The sequence below is a fragment of the Theobroma cacao genome, chromosome 1 (genome assembly GCF_000208745.1).
Source record: "Theobroma cacao cultivar B97-61/B2 chromosome 1, Criollo_cocoa_genome_V2, whole genome shotgun sequence".
Lineage (NCBI taxonomy): Eukaryota > Viridiplantae > Streptophyta > Magnoliopsida > Malvales > Malvaceae > Theobroma > Theobroma cacao.
The window spans coordinates 5,034,772-5,049,359 of record NC_030850.1 but is presented as its reverse complement, the minus strand read 5'-3'; the positions used below and the strand labels follow the sequence as shown (position 1 = coordinate 5,049,359).

At 32.5% G+C, this 14,588-nt stretch overlaps 2 protein-coding genes and 1 non-coding gene across 3 annotated transcripts; 2 read left to right on the top strand and 1 right to left on the bottom strand.

Moving 5' to 3' along the window:
* LOC18611528 (ABC transporter G family member 11) lies at nucleotides 850-6,629 on the bottom strand. Its single transcript, XM_007047820.2, has 8 exons — nucleotides 6,092-6,629; nucleotides 3,523-3,602; nucleotides 2,788-3,252; nucleotides 2,553-2,639; nucleotides 2,334-2,456; nucleotides 2,028-2,222; nucleotides 1,861-1,947; nucleotides 850-1,764 (listed from the first exon to the last, which is right to left on the bottom strand). Exons 1-8 carry the CDS (start codon nucleotides 6,522-6,524, stop codon nucleotides 1,087-1,089), a joined length of 2,148 nt encoding a protein of 715 aa, XP_007047882.2. The 5' UTR covers nucleotides 6,525-6,629; the 3' UTR covers nucleotides 850-1,086.
* On the top strand, nucleotides 11,582-11,655 carry TRNAI-AAU. Its single transcript has one exon. It is a non-coding gene; the product is annotated as a tRNA-Ile (tRNA).
* LOC18611525 (ras-related protein Rab11A) lies at nucleotides 12,358-14,586 on the top strand. Its single transcript, XM_007047817.2, has 2 exons — nucleotides 12,358-12,782; nucleotides 13,840-14,586. The coding sequence occupies exons 1-2, from the start codon at nucleotides 12,550-12,552 to the stop codon at nucleotides 14,282-14,284; spliced, it is 678 nt and encodes a 225-aa protein (XP_007047879.2). The 5' UTR covers nucleotides 12,358-12,549; the 3' UTR covers nucleotides 14,285-14,586.

The window sequence follows — 14,588 nt, the reverse complement described above, 5'->3', positions numbered from 1 at the left end:
ATAATTTAATAAATAAAACATTAATAGTTTAAAATTTTAATATTTTAATCATATTAATATTAATAATGTTTAAATTATATATAAAATATTATTAATTAAAATTTTATAAATAATTTATTCTTTTTTATTCTATTTTTTTTCCTTTTTCTTTTTTTCTTTTTCATGGGCCGATCACCGGAAAGGCGATCGGTGTAACAAAACACCAATCTGGCGCACCATGTGGTCGGATCTGGCCATTACGGCGCCAAATCGGTGCTTCCCAACGGTTGGATCTAGTCGTGGAGTGCCAAATCCAACCGTAGGATCTGGTCAGGAAGCACCATATCCAGTGCTCTGGATCTCGGTTGAATGTTGTCGGAAAGGACTAGATCGACGCTTTCTAACCATATTCGGTCACTGTCGCCGCTATCTCCGATGTTGAGTGCCAGTTAGAGAAAGGAAATAACGTGAGAAGAGAGAGAAAGAAAAGGGAAAATGAGAAGAAAAAAAGTATTTATAGGTCTAAAGTTGTAATATTTTTAAGTTATAAGAGGTATTTTAGTCATTATATATTTAAAAGCTATTCCATGTCTCATGGAATAGATATTACCAGGGGGAGAGAAGGGAATAGCTAAGGCTGAGTTTTAACTGATTTTACAGAATCTTTATTCCTACAGAATCTTTATTCCATGTCTCAATCTTAAACCAAACAAAGGCACAAAAAGGGTTGGGAATAGAGGGGGAATAGCGTGTAGTAAGTTTGTGGGTTATCTCTTACATTTGTTTTAACTATCAAAACATGGTTAACATTAAAACCAAATAACCACTAAATAAAAGAAACTAAATAACGACAAAGTAAAAGACATGTAATTAGCACACAACACTACTTCTCTAAATTGAAAACTAACTTTTCACACTGAAGAGTATTGTAAACAGAGCCTAACTCTAACAAAGGATTTGCAAATCAGAAAAAGGATAATACTTTTATCCTCCATTTTCACACTAGGAGAGTAGTCAAGTTTTATTCAACCTGCAAACGTAACAAGCAAACCTAAAGAAAGCCATAAATAATACTAGTAATTAAATACATCGTAGCATTTCTTATTTTTAAGGACTGGAGAGTGGATTTTCTGATATCTGACTTGACTGCGTAGGAGCAACTAACTTAACTGCCATATAAGCTTTAATGAGAGGCTTAACCTTTTCAACAGTCTTAATAATTCCCCAAAACATGAGACGATATATAACTACCATGCCAAACAAGATGGCAATGTCAATCCATTTAGAGTAGCCCATCTCTACCTGCCAAAAATTTCTCAAGATTTCATCACCAGTAATGGTGGGAGGTCCTCCTGCTTGATTGTTGGGAAAAGTTAATCCTTGAAATTCATTCTTGTAGAATCCTTGATTTGCGTACTTGTGAAAAGCAATGTAGTACATGGGGTATCTCCAAAATGGTTTAGGAAGATCATCTGGCAACCGGAAGAAGCCTCCATTTAGCATCATCACCCCTTGGATACCGGCTCCCGTTATGATTCCCATGAGAAAATCTGGCACGATGCTTGCAACAGTCATCATTAAGCTCTCAACCAGCATCATGCAAGTGAAGAGCAATATCACGAAGTAGGCAAAATGTTCAAAACTCTTCTGAAGTCCAACCAGGTAATAAGCTAGAGCTCCAGGGATCAAAGAGATCAAAAACAAGTAAGGGACGGATGAAAGCGTGTTTCCAATGACAAATGCTCCAACCCCATAATGTCCATTTAATCTTTCACGTCCAAAGATCTGATTTCGAAAAAGACGAAGAAAAATGTCAACACTAATGGACTATGAACCTACCATGTCTAAGTCATTATAGATAATAAAAAACAAAGCTAATACCTTCATGTCCTCAACGAAAGAAGGGAATCCACCTATTGCCATGAATGTCAAGAATGCTGCAACAAACATGAGCATGGAGCCTCTAGCCTGAAAATCCAAAGGTATTAATCAGTTGTTTTTATCTAATTTAGTAAAGCAAGGATAGTATTTGTTAATCATCAAGTTACCTGAATGGAGCCAAAAGTCAAGCCAATATCATAGAAGATAGTCCCAACACATAAACATAATGCAATGTAGATTGCAAGGCGAAGCCAGTAATAACCTAGATCACGATACATATTGACAAAGGATCTCTTTGTAAGAACAATGCTTTGGGTAATGAAGCTTGCTTGGCTTCCCTTCTTCTCTAGAGGTCCTTCTCTCTGCAAACAAAAAAATCTTACAAGTTACAATTGGTTTTCATAGAGTGGGATTTTTTTTAGGGGGGGTAAGGGGTGGGGGGTGGGTGTGGTTAAAATTTCAAACAAGCATACATTTTGGGATATCTTGAGTACGTGTTGCTCAACTTGCTTCCATATCTCTGATGACTTGTAGGACTTGACGAGAGTGTCGATGACTTTTTCTGTGTTAATGCTACCTTTTCCTTGTTCTATGTCCTAATCAACATCAATAAACAATTTCATAAATTGCTAACTTATCAACTGCATAATAATTTATCCTTGCAGTGAAAAAGAGCAGAAAAATATACTTACTTCATCAAAGTCTTTGTTGATGGTTCTAAGATAGTGATCTGATGGGTTCCTCAAAACTGGACATGGGAAGCCATTTGTAGCAAAAAACTAGAAACAAGATTAGTTTGCAAAATCCATCAATTGCTCATAATTACTGTGCCACTTTGCACTAATAGAACGTTAGATTTTGCCATTTCAAACGTCTAAGAGATTTGACATAATTCGAATCAAGATGCACTTTGGAAAGGAATTAAACCTGCTCTGCCATTGAAATAGGACCAAAATAGACAGTTTTGCCAGAAGAGAGAAGGCAGAGATCGTGGAAGAGCTGAAAAACTTCACTGCTAGGTTGATGAATCGATGCAATTACAGTCCTTCCATCTCGGCGGGCTAGCTTGACAATGCGACTCATGACATGGTAGGATGCTGCACTGTCTAGTCCACTAGTAGGCTCATCAAGGAAGAGAAGCTTTGGCCTTGTTAAGATCTCAATGCAAATGCTAACTCTCCTCTTTTGTCCACCGCTAAGTCCTTTTGTGCTCCACCCTCCAATTCTTGTATCCATGGAATCTTGCAACCCCATTTCCCTAATTGTCATCTCAGCTCTTTCCTTCTTTTCAGATTTTGACATGGAGTCAGGCAATTGAAGCTGTGCCGAGTAGTAAACAGCTTCCCTTACTGTGAGTGTTGTCATTAGAGTATCATCTTGAGTCACATAAGCCTAAAACAGAAACCCATCAGAAAAGCCGTTGATTAGTGAGAGATTACCAACATCTATTAAAGTAATATGCAAAATGCTTGCATTTATATTTACTTTATGCTCGAATTGTAGACATGTGAAATGTGAAAAGAATGGAAAGAGAGGGTTATCAATCAAGCCATGAAAATTAAGTTGAAAAGCTTGTGTTACTTTTGGAATCAGAGCAGGGCATAAAAAAATTTAAAGCCACTATTGGGTTGTATTGCAATTTCCCTCTTTGCTTTTCCTTACCGAAGTTCCAAAGGCAAGTGTTTCCTTTCGACCATTAATTAAGATCTCCCCAGTCTGTCGTGTATTCGAACTTAGTCTTCCTGCAATTTTTTTTTGAAAAATGGAATTTTATTAGTGATAAAAGCTAGAATGCCATGAAGAATCTTAAACTAAAGACTCTTTTGGCATAGAAAAGAACCTATTCTGTACAATTACAAAAGAAATAGCTGCTAAAGGAATAAATGGCAGCACCGTCAACAAGAATAGCCCCTAAAACAAAAGTGGGTTACCGATAAGGCCCTAAAACAAAAAAATAAAATCTAGAGAAACTCTGTTCCATAGAGAAAAAGACAAACGTAAACAACGCCAAAAGATCAAAAGGGTCTTCAGTGAACTTTTTGACCATGTTAAATGAAATTATTTAGAAATTCCTTACGAGAGTGGAGAAACATATAATCATACCATTGATAAACAATAAATTTATAATGACATATATAATATTTTTAAAAAATTGAATTATTTAAAATTTTTTAAATAAATTTTTATTTCCTATTTACATTCAATCAAATCTTTATATTGTTATTAGTCAAAATAATTTTTATCATTTTATATTTCGTGAAACTAATATGACATACTTATATATAATAATAAATGATGCCACGATTATGTGTCATTTTTACACTCCACGTTAATAGCACGTGAAAATAAAAGTTATAAAATGATATTTTAACTTGTTAGTTATAAAAATCTCTTTGATTTAAAATAATAATATATAAGATTGATTAAATATAATAAAACAATAAAAATAATTTAAAAATATTTCAAATATTATGTCTAATTAATTTTTAAATTAAACACAGTATGTCATTAATTACTTGAATAATCAAAACTTGATGAGGTGAGTGTGAATATGGAGCCCATTTAGCTAGTCAAATTAAAAGAGCTAAACTTTGATCAAGTACTCATTTTTCCTATTGTATTTGACTTGACCCGTGCCCGCGACACAACAAGAATTGACATAGGCTGTAGCGGCCACCTACGAAAAGTGTTGACGTCAACTAAAAAAGGGTCAAGAAAAGGGATAAGAATAATCCGAAAATTATAAATGGATGACGTGCCATGAGTTAAGGGAGAAAGGAGAACTCGTATCTAGTTGTATCTCAAAAAGCCAAAACCCCGACTATAAGTTTTAGCAATTGCTTCAAGTTCAATTTAGAAAACTTAAACTAAAATAGCTGGAATCTATAATTGGATGACACGTCCCACATCCTCAATGTTTGGGAAACACAAATAACACGTTTGGTTAGGAGAATAGCTAAATCTATTCTTCAAAAATTTTCTCTCTATGTTTGGTTTGTTTATGAAAAAAAAAATAACCAAAATGATTATTCATCAAAATCTTGCAAAACCTTAAAATAATTAATATTATTTTTTCTCATGGTATTAGCTATTTAATAGCCATGAGAATAGAATTTAAAACATTTTAGACTAAATTTATAAAATTAATATTTTATTTTCTTTGAAGAATTACAAACCTAAACTTATAAAATTAATATTTTAAATTAAAAAATAATATTTAAATTATAATAATATTTAAATTATAAATAAAATATTAATCTTTTAAAAATATTAATTTTAAAACTATTAAGTAAAAATATAAGTTAAAAAATAAAAAAATACAAATAGAGAAAAAAAATAAAAAATTATACTAATACTTAATAAAAAATTATTAAATTACTAAAATTTTAAAGTTTTAATAAAAAATAATTAAATCATTATAAAAGAAAAAATTCACTTAATTTTATCCTTTGGTATAAATTTTACTAAATTATATAAAGAGCATTTTTGTTTTTGATGCAAATAAATCTTATTATAATAAAGAGTTTAAATTTTCAATTATATGTTAAAAAATTTTTTGAATTTAAAAATTAATTAAAAGTATTAATATTTTAATCATAATTATATTTAAATTATAAATAAAATACTAATATTTAAATTATCCAAATTAATATTTTAAATTATTTATAAATTATTAATATTAAAAAATAAAATAAAAAATAATCATAATAATATTTAAATTATAAATAATATATTAATATTTTATAATGTTAATATTAGATTATAAATAAAAATTAATATTTAAAAATAAAATAAAAATAAATAATATATATAATAAAAATATTATTATCTTTTTATTTTTATTTTTTTCTTATTTCAAAGTTAATTTTACAAACTAAATACTATAATAAATTATAATAACTATTTTTACTTTATTCTATTCGTCGTATAAAGTGAAATAAGAACTATTTTATTTTATTATCACAGAATAATTATTTTATTTTATTTTTATTTATTCCACAAACCAAACATATAAAAACTTTTAAATTTCTATCTCAAAAAGTTAGAACCCTGAATATATCTATTCTAAATTTCTATCTCAAAAAGTCATAACCCTGAATATATCTGTTACCGCTACTATTATTTTTTACGTTGTATCTTAATCCAGAAGATGTGACTGATGAACGTTCGATCAGAAGAAAATGCTTTTGGAAAATGGAAATCGAACACAAGCAAATATGTACAAATATACCTGCCAATGCATCAAGAAGGGTGGACTTGCCACAACCTGAGGGTCCCATGATGGCTAGTACCTCGCCAGGCTGAGCATACCCGGTGAGCCCCTGTAAGATCGCCCTGGGTCCCTTTTTGCCTCCGGACACGCTCACCAATAGATCAGTCCATGTCAAGAAAATACCATCTCCTTGTGTTGTGCAGTCAACTGGCTCCATCTCAATCCTGAGAGAGGGAACTCCATGAATACCCGAGTCAGGAGGAGGATTACTGCTCCTCGTAAAGCCAGTGCTGAAGGGAAAATTTGTTGCCATCTTGGATAACTTCTTGTTATCTTCTTCAGAAACTATGCTTTGGACTTCAGAGTCATCGTGATCAGCTGGTTCAGGCTCTTTTTGTGGTGATCTTGCCGGGCTTGGTGTCCATCTTGGGACATTACCTGAGGAATCCATGCTTAAATCCCGGGCAAAATAAATGGATGAGAGAGAGAGCTATGGCAGATCGGATCTGGTTTATTGATGACTATGGCAGTGCATTTATTTTGTATTGTACGTGAAAACACTTTGTGCTCACGATATTTATAACCTCAGCCTTAGCCACCGTAGAAGAAAAATGTATTGCATTCTTCACAAAGCTCCAAAAATAGAAGGTGGGGTCCCAAGCTAGTTCATAAACAATTAATTAAATTAAAAACATACATTTTAGGCCGTGACCTTTATTATATATGTTAATTAGTTGCACTTCTTTTGTTTTTTTTTTCTCCCTAACATTAATCTATGTACTTTTCAAACTTTGGTTTCCTTCGACTCTCTAGCAACTTGTTAAATATTATTACAATTTCTTACATTCCTTACAATGGTAGCCTTAGTTTTGATGATTTTAATCCATCAAATGCAAAACTATAAATTTAATAGTAGCAACTTTACCTTTTGCCTTACGGAATAGATGGACTAGACAAACCCCAAATGAAAATTGATCGGTTATTTACTTTAATTTATATTTAATGTTTCCAAAAGAAGAGTATATATACTTTTTTATAATCAATATGTCATCTATAGTAGTTTTTTTTTTAAAATTAGAAGAAGAGGATTCGAACATGTACTAATTAATTAATTAAATGTTCGAATGCATTGCTTATAGTTGTTTTTCATAAAAAAATATTATAATATATTTCACTTGTAATTTTATAATAATGTGCAATTTGTAATATTATGTTAATGCACTCAAATGTGTTTTTATATAGCTTAATTAGTGATATTTGAATCTTTCTTAATATTTTGGCGGAGTAGCGCAATATTTTTTAATAAAAACAATAATTATTAAATAAAAATTCATATTTAAAATATTTATTTATATAAAGTAATTAGTCATGTGAGTTACTGAATTCAAAAGGAGTAGAAATATCTCGTGAACTTTGACGAAACCATCAACGACGCCGACCGCTTGGTTAACGGTCCAATTCCATAGACTAAAAATTCCACGTAATTGGCTTGGTGGAAAAACTTGCTTGAGTTCACTGTATTAAAACATAATATTGGAAAGCTCTGATTCCTTGCTTGTGTGGATCACATTTCTCCTTCTAGAACCATTACCCATTAGTGGACTTTTCAATGATTCATGCCAAGAAGAAGAAAACAAACTTGGAAAAAACGCTACCCAACTGTTGTTTGTCCTGGTCACCACCTTCCGGTGGCTTGGAAATTTCGACCCAGCGCACGAATCAATGCCCAGACAGCGCAGTAAAGCCCACCTCCAAAGCCTGCGGTCTCCTAAGTCCCAACCTCGGATCAAAAAGTCCCACATTCCCATTTATTCCACATTAAGTGCCCAAAAGTCAACTTTTCAATTTATTCCACACTAAATTTTGTTAGTTTTTAGATTTTATATAATAATTCTCTCGTTGCTATCCCTCACAAAGGGTGCACATTTTTTAATTATGGGTAATTAGTATTTTTATGGGTGCTTTTGCTTTTTATATATGCTTTTATTTTATTTTTCTGTACTTTAATTTATTTTATTATCTTGTTTACTTTCTTTTATTTTCAGTCAATTCAATTAAATATGCAGTGGACTTTAAGGCTTAGGCTTTTTCTTGGTTGCTCATCAAAAACAGACCCGATGTGATTAAAATTGAAATAGAATGGATCAAAAACTAAGAAAACTAAATTAAGACTAATAAGGTGGAATTAAAATGATCTAAACAAAGAATATTATGGAACACAGAAAAAAAATGAGAAAATAGAAAATTTTGTAAAAAAAAAGTGCCAGCACCCCAAGAGGGCAGCGTTTTCTTACTCGGCCTTGCAAAAAACCCTAGAAACTAATTTTCAAGCGGCTGGTTTTCACAAACCAAAAAGCCATTTTTTTATTGTATTAAAATAGATTTAGGTAGATAAAAAATAAGTTAATAGAGAATTTAGTTATGATATATGTATAGCGATCAAATAATAAAAATGAGGAAGAGAAAACTTCCAAGTGGTGGAATAATAGGGATAATTAGTAATTAATATTGAAACTTGTTATATATCATTTAACTATCATGGCATATAGACGTATCGTATGCACAAATTTAAGCCCTGATGATGAGACTTTTGAAGAAAATTTACGAAAACGAGTTGTTTCAAAAAATTCTTTAAGTAAAATGATACTTTCGAATCATACCAATACGATGAGAGGGCTCGAACAATATTCTTAATAAAAAGCTTCTGCTCATATTAGGGTCTGTATTTATAAAAATATCATTTTTACTTGTAAATGACAATCCCGATAATGAAATTTATTCTATAAACTTGCAAATGCAAGTTTATAGAAAATTTCTCTAGATGAGAAAGTATCCTTGAATCTCATCAGTATATGGACGAATTCGGAAAATATTCTTAATTAAAAATATTCGTTTGGCATTTTTAGATTTTATGCCATGCATTTCATAATTTCATTATATGCATGCCACATCCGTAAAATCGAATAAAATACTTTTAAGTTGTTAATAAAATAAAAAATAATAAATAAAATAAATAAACAATGGTTAAGGAAACGTGATAATAAAATTAAAAATTAAAGTTTAAATAAGATAACATCTTATTAGATGGTACTATTTGTAGAATGTGCATCAAGAGAGTGCTGATCCTTCATCGTGCATAACCGTACTCCTAAATTCAACTTTAAAACTCAAAGATCATATTATTGTCCTTTACACGGACCTAAAATCAAATTTAAAACCTCATCAAACGGAACTAATTTAGTCTCTAAAATTCATAAACTAAATTATTGTTCTTTAGATAAATATAAAATTAATTTAGGACCTCATCGAATGAAACTAATTTAATAGGTGACTAATCATACCTAAATAAAAAAAATTGATGACAACTTCTAAACTTCCACGTCAAACGATTGAGTTCTCGGATCCACACGTTACAACATACGCGATTTTGGTACAAAGTCTTGTACCTTCTAAAAAGACAATAATATGTTTATATATAATTTATAATTGACGATCCCATAAGGATATTTTAGTTTATAAAGTTTTAAAATTTTATTTGAAGGTTACGGGTCCAAATTTTGAAATAAAAGGAATGAGAATTATAAGATGAAAAATTAAATATATATTACGCGTATAAACAAATGATTAATTTAATTTGTAACTGGCGCATTTGAATAAATTGCTCAAATAAACTGCCACTTTTATAACCTGATTCATGCAATGAAATTCTGGTACTAAAAGTAGTGATGTTTACAATTATTGTACTTTAGTTTTATGTTGTTCTATAATTTTTAATTAAGTTTAAACTATGAATCGATATGAGTCAGGTATTGCATCGTCACTTTAAACTAGCAAGTATTTTATCTACTTGCAAAGTATATCGTTTGGCAATTAATGCACGATGGTAGGCATTAAATTCAATTTACATGAATAATTGTTACAGATTAACAATTTTAATCCAATATATATATATATATATATATATATTATGTGAAAGAAAATCTTTATTTATAATTCTAAGACTGATCTCATTTATTACTGAAATGAGATTCGTGTTATTTTAGCCATCCAATTGTACAACGATTTCATTACATTAATTCTTTCACTCATAGAGAAAAAAAACTCATTTTAATCCAAGTTCACATCGATCATAATATCTCTCACGTCAGTAAAAGGTTAAATATGCTATAATACCATTAATATTACGAATCTCACATTAATAACAGATGAAATGAGTCATACACTTATAAATAAATGTCTTCCTCTATTTAATTATGAATATACCTTTTAAGTTAAAATATGAGATTTTGCCTAACATACATATTATGATTGAAACGTTGTCCCTTAATTTCCGGCAGTTTGCGAGATAGTACGTGCATTTGGTATGTGATGGAGGATCATCAGTTCCTACCGCTTTAAAGAAGCCAACGTGGTTCCAATTTATAAAGAAAAGCTAAGGTGGTTCCAATTTATAAATTATAATCAGATCTCCGTGTAAATGAAGAATCAATTAAAATTGAAGTCCATCGCCAGATGTCAGATTCGAAAAAGAATCTAACAAAACAAATTTAAAATTAGTAAAAAATTGAAGTTCCCGTGTAGAAGCACTAAAACACCCTGGAAGGATTGAAAGAATCTCAGGAGGATTTCCAATCTTTGCGAATCAAAATTACGGGCATGCTATTTCACATGGAAGAGTTGCCTTGCAATTTTTCATTCATACGACATGCTCCACTTAAGGTTTAATGGTAAGAAAAAGGGATTATTTTACCTCTAAAATTAAGGTTTTCAAGTTCTAAAAGCACCCCCTGCCCATTCTTGTTTATTAAGGTTTCAGATAATTTCACCTAAGAAAATGTCCAAGAGATTATTAAATATTACTATTAACATTAAAATGGCAGATGTCCAACTTTCTCAAATGGCCTACAACTACAAGCTAGGATCAGAAAACCCAACAAGAAATAAAAAACAGAAGGGCTTATATCATGCTGAACTGCCATAGCATTTGGGCCATTTTTGGCAATGGAATTTTAGGTCTGTCTACTCTTTCATAATGATAACAGAAATTTCATATTGATGATTTTGGTTTGTGATGATGGTCCTTTTTTGCGAGTAAACTTTTGAATCTATATATGTCATCATCAAAAGTGAATATCTTAGTGAACTTTAAATAATTATACATACTATCACATTGTATAGATGGAGAAACGAATATAAGGCATTAATAATTGAAAAAAAAAGAACTCAAATATGTGAATTCTTTTTTATGTACATGACCTTAACCTTTTCCATCATTTATTTACGCTAATCCTCTTTTTTTTTGTTCGGCCTACCTTCGTTGTTCACTAATTTCATTCAAATTGAATTTCCTTGACGTATCCCTCACCAATTGTGTTTTGGGTTCGATCTTCTCACGGGACGGGTGAGCAAGTTAAGCCTAAATGTGGGCTTTGACCCATATAAGATACTCATTAGAACAAAACATGGAATACCAGTGAAATAGAGTGGATAACCACCATTTTCACAAATGGCCTATTAGCTCAGTTGGTTAGAGCGTCGTGCTAATAACGCGAAGGTCGCAGGTTCGAAACCTGCATGGGCCATTTTTTACATTTTTACTTTATTGCTACTTCGTTAAGGGTGCGGGTGGTCGGTTCTGGGGTCAGGCCGTCTGGGATGCCTGACCATGACTTGGTAAAGATCAAAATCAAAATGAGCCTTGGAAAGATCAAAATCTTGGAGCGGGTGGTCGGATCTGGGTCTGGCCGTCTGGGATGCCTTACCATGACTTGGTAAAGATCAAAATCAAAATCAGCCTTGGAGGGATCAAAATCTTGGAGCAGTGGCGTCAGATGTAATGGCGGTTGTTAAGAGCAAATTTGGCAGAAAAGGCAGAGAGAAAAAATATATATATTATTAAAAGAATATGGAAAGCAAGGAGTAAAGAGACAACTCACCCGTAACATACGCACAGAGCACACTCTCACGTCACTGACACCGCATCACACATTCATTCCATAGCCTCCCCTTCTAACTTTTTTTATTACCATCAAATACCAATTATTACTACATTTACACCCCATTATCTTCCATCTCCCTGCACCCTATCTCTTCATGCCACATCATCATTCACCTTTCCAAATATGAAAGGCAAAGTTTTAGAGAAGAACACTTCCTAGATTTGAAGCTTTTCAACATACAATTTAATCCCAAAATAAATGTCGACTACTCATTGGATTATCTTCCCTCCTTACTCTGTACCCACATCCACTCAATCCCCTCCTTTACCCTCATAATTAACAAATTTTCTTTCTTGCCATCAATGATTTAGAACACCCTTCCCTTTGCATTTACACAACCAAAATCTCAACTTTACCAATTGCCCACCTGCCTCCTCTACTCTCCCTTCGCTATATTTCAGGGGGGTAAACAAAACAAAAATCAAAATCAAGTGGAAAAACAAAGACTAGAACTAGAAAAGAAAAAAACCAAGAGAAATGGCTAGTGGAGGAGGGTATGGAGACCCAAGCCAGAAGATTGATTATGTCTTCAAAGTAGTTTTGATTGGTGACTCTGCTGTCGGCAAGTCTCAGATACTTGCTCGGTTTGCCAGAAACGAGTTTAGCTTAGATTCCAAGGCTACCATTGGAGTTGAGTTTCAGACAAGAACTCTTGTTATTGAGCACAAGAGTGTTAAGGCTCAGATCTGGGACACTGCTGGTCAAGAACGGTACTCTTTTTTTCTTTTTACTTGTATTGCAAGTACTATGCTTTTAACTTTTCATGCAAAAAGATTTGTTTTTCTTACTTTTTGTTTTTGGTGAATGTTTTTTGGGTCTTTCGTTTTATGTGCATGTGCTTCTTTTTTCTGGTTCTTTAGTTTTAGATCTGTAGTTTGTACTTCGTAGACAGAATTATAAGCTTGCTAAATCTGTTTGAAAATGAAAACCCAAGAACAGGATTCTAGAATGGTAGTAGAAATATTTTGTTTGACAAGATTTAATGTGGACCGACAAGACATGGTTTAGTTAATGATTGCATTTAGCTGTCTAGATAGTTGGGTGGTGAAAGGTTTTCAATCTCAATCAGGATTGGATGTTTGATGGATGAATTGTACAGTTACTGTTGATCGTTATATATTTGTTTTAATTTAATGATGGGATTGATAAAAATTTACATGGTGGTCGATGGCAATCTGCACCGCAGTTGAATCTTAATACTTGCTGGTGTCACCGAGTCACCTTTCTGTGTAGATGATGTAGCTTGGTACAAAGCATTATATCCTATTAGATTCTTGATCTCATCATATTGGCAACAAATTTTGGCCTAGACATTGAAATTATGTGCTTGTGGTAGCTCATACTTGTATAAATGGTTCTGTGTTATCATGCCATGCTGCTAAGCAGGGTTGTGATCTATATCATTTATCTTGAATTTGAGCCCTTTAGTTGCAATTATATTTTTTGATATGTACCTCATTAAATAAGTGGTTGATCAACTGCCTGGCTTTGGTAGCTTTTAATCATTCAACCACTTGGTAATGGTTGAAGCAGTTGAATGCAACCCTTGACAGTTGATGTTTGATAAGGTACAGTCTGACCTGCTGATCCTGTCCAAGGCACTTGTTACTTGGTTATGGGATTCTTTTGCCTAATCATATTCCTGGCTGGATATACAAGTCTAGCCATCTACGTAGATTAATATTATTCACCTATATGAGTAAAACTTTAATACTGTTTTCTGAGCAGTTGATGATTTTGCTTCTTCTCTTATATTTCATTGAACAGATACAGAGCTGTTACAAGTGCATACTACAGGGGTGCTGTTGGGGCAATGCTGGTTTATGATATAACGAAACGCCAGACCTTTGATCACATTCCACGTTGGCTGGAAGAGTTGCGTGGCCACGCTGACAAGAACATTGTTATTATTCTGATTGGTAACAAAAGTGACCTTGAGAACCAGCGGGCAGTTCCAACAGAGGATGCCAAAGAATTTGCCCAGAAGGAAGGACTATTTTTCTTGGAGACCTCAGCTCTTGAAGCGACTAATGTGGAGACTGCCTTCTTAACTGTGCTTACAGAGATCTTCAACATTGTGAACAGGAAGAACCTAGTTGCTGGTGAGAATCAGGGAAATGGTAACCCCGCTTCACTGGCAGGCAAGAAGATCCTCATTCCTGGTCCAGCGCAAGAAATTCCAGCAAAGAGCAACATGTGCTGTAGATCGTGATTTAATTGGATTTGTCTCCTAATGTCAGTTTCTTTTTTATGCATTCTTAATAGCAATTTTTGAAGGGTGTGGTATAGTCTGTTTGTATATTTACATTGCATTAGATTAGTTTGCAAGGGCAGCTAATTAACTGCATGTTCTGAGATGGAAAATAGAAAAACAGAATTTGAAGCTGAGTTGCAGATTGCTTCAATGTTGTTTCTTAAAGTTATATATTTTGTCCATTTATCCTGTTAAAATTATTGTCTTCAACAAATGGTGTCGAAGAGAGAATAAGAAATGAGTTACTTTTAGAATGAGCAGA

Excerpts from the sequence above, each read along its gene's own strand:
- LOC18611528 (XM_007047820.2), bottom strand. The coding sequence starts at position 6,524 with ATGGATTCCTCAGGTAATGTCCCAAGATGGACACCAAGCCCGGCAAGA. Across the intron at positions 2,640-2,787 it reads CTATTTCAATGGCAGAGCAG|TTTTTTGCTACAAATGGCTT; the intron begins GTTTAATTCCTT and ends TCTTGTTTCTAG. Across the intron at positions 2,223-2,333 it reads TACTCAAGATATCCCAAAAT|AGAGAAGGACCTCTAGAGAA; the intron begins GTATGCTTGTTT and ends TTTTGTTTGCAG.
- LOC18611525 (XM_007047817.2), top strand. The coding sequence starts at position 12,550 with ATGGCTAGTGGAGGAGGGTATGGAGACCCAAGCCAGAAGATTGATTAT. Across the intron at positions 12,783-13,839 it reads GACACTGCTGGTCAAGAACG|ATACAGAGCTGTTACAAGTG; the intron begins GTACTCTTTTTT and ends TTCATTGAACAG.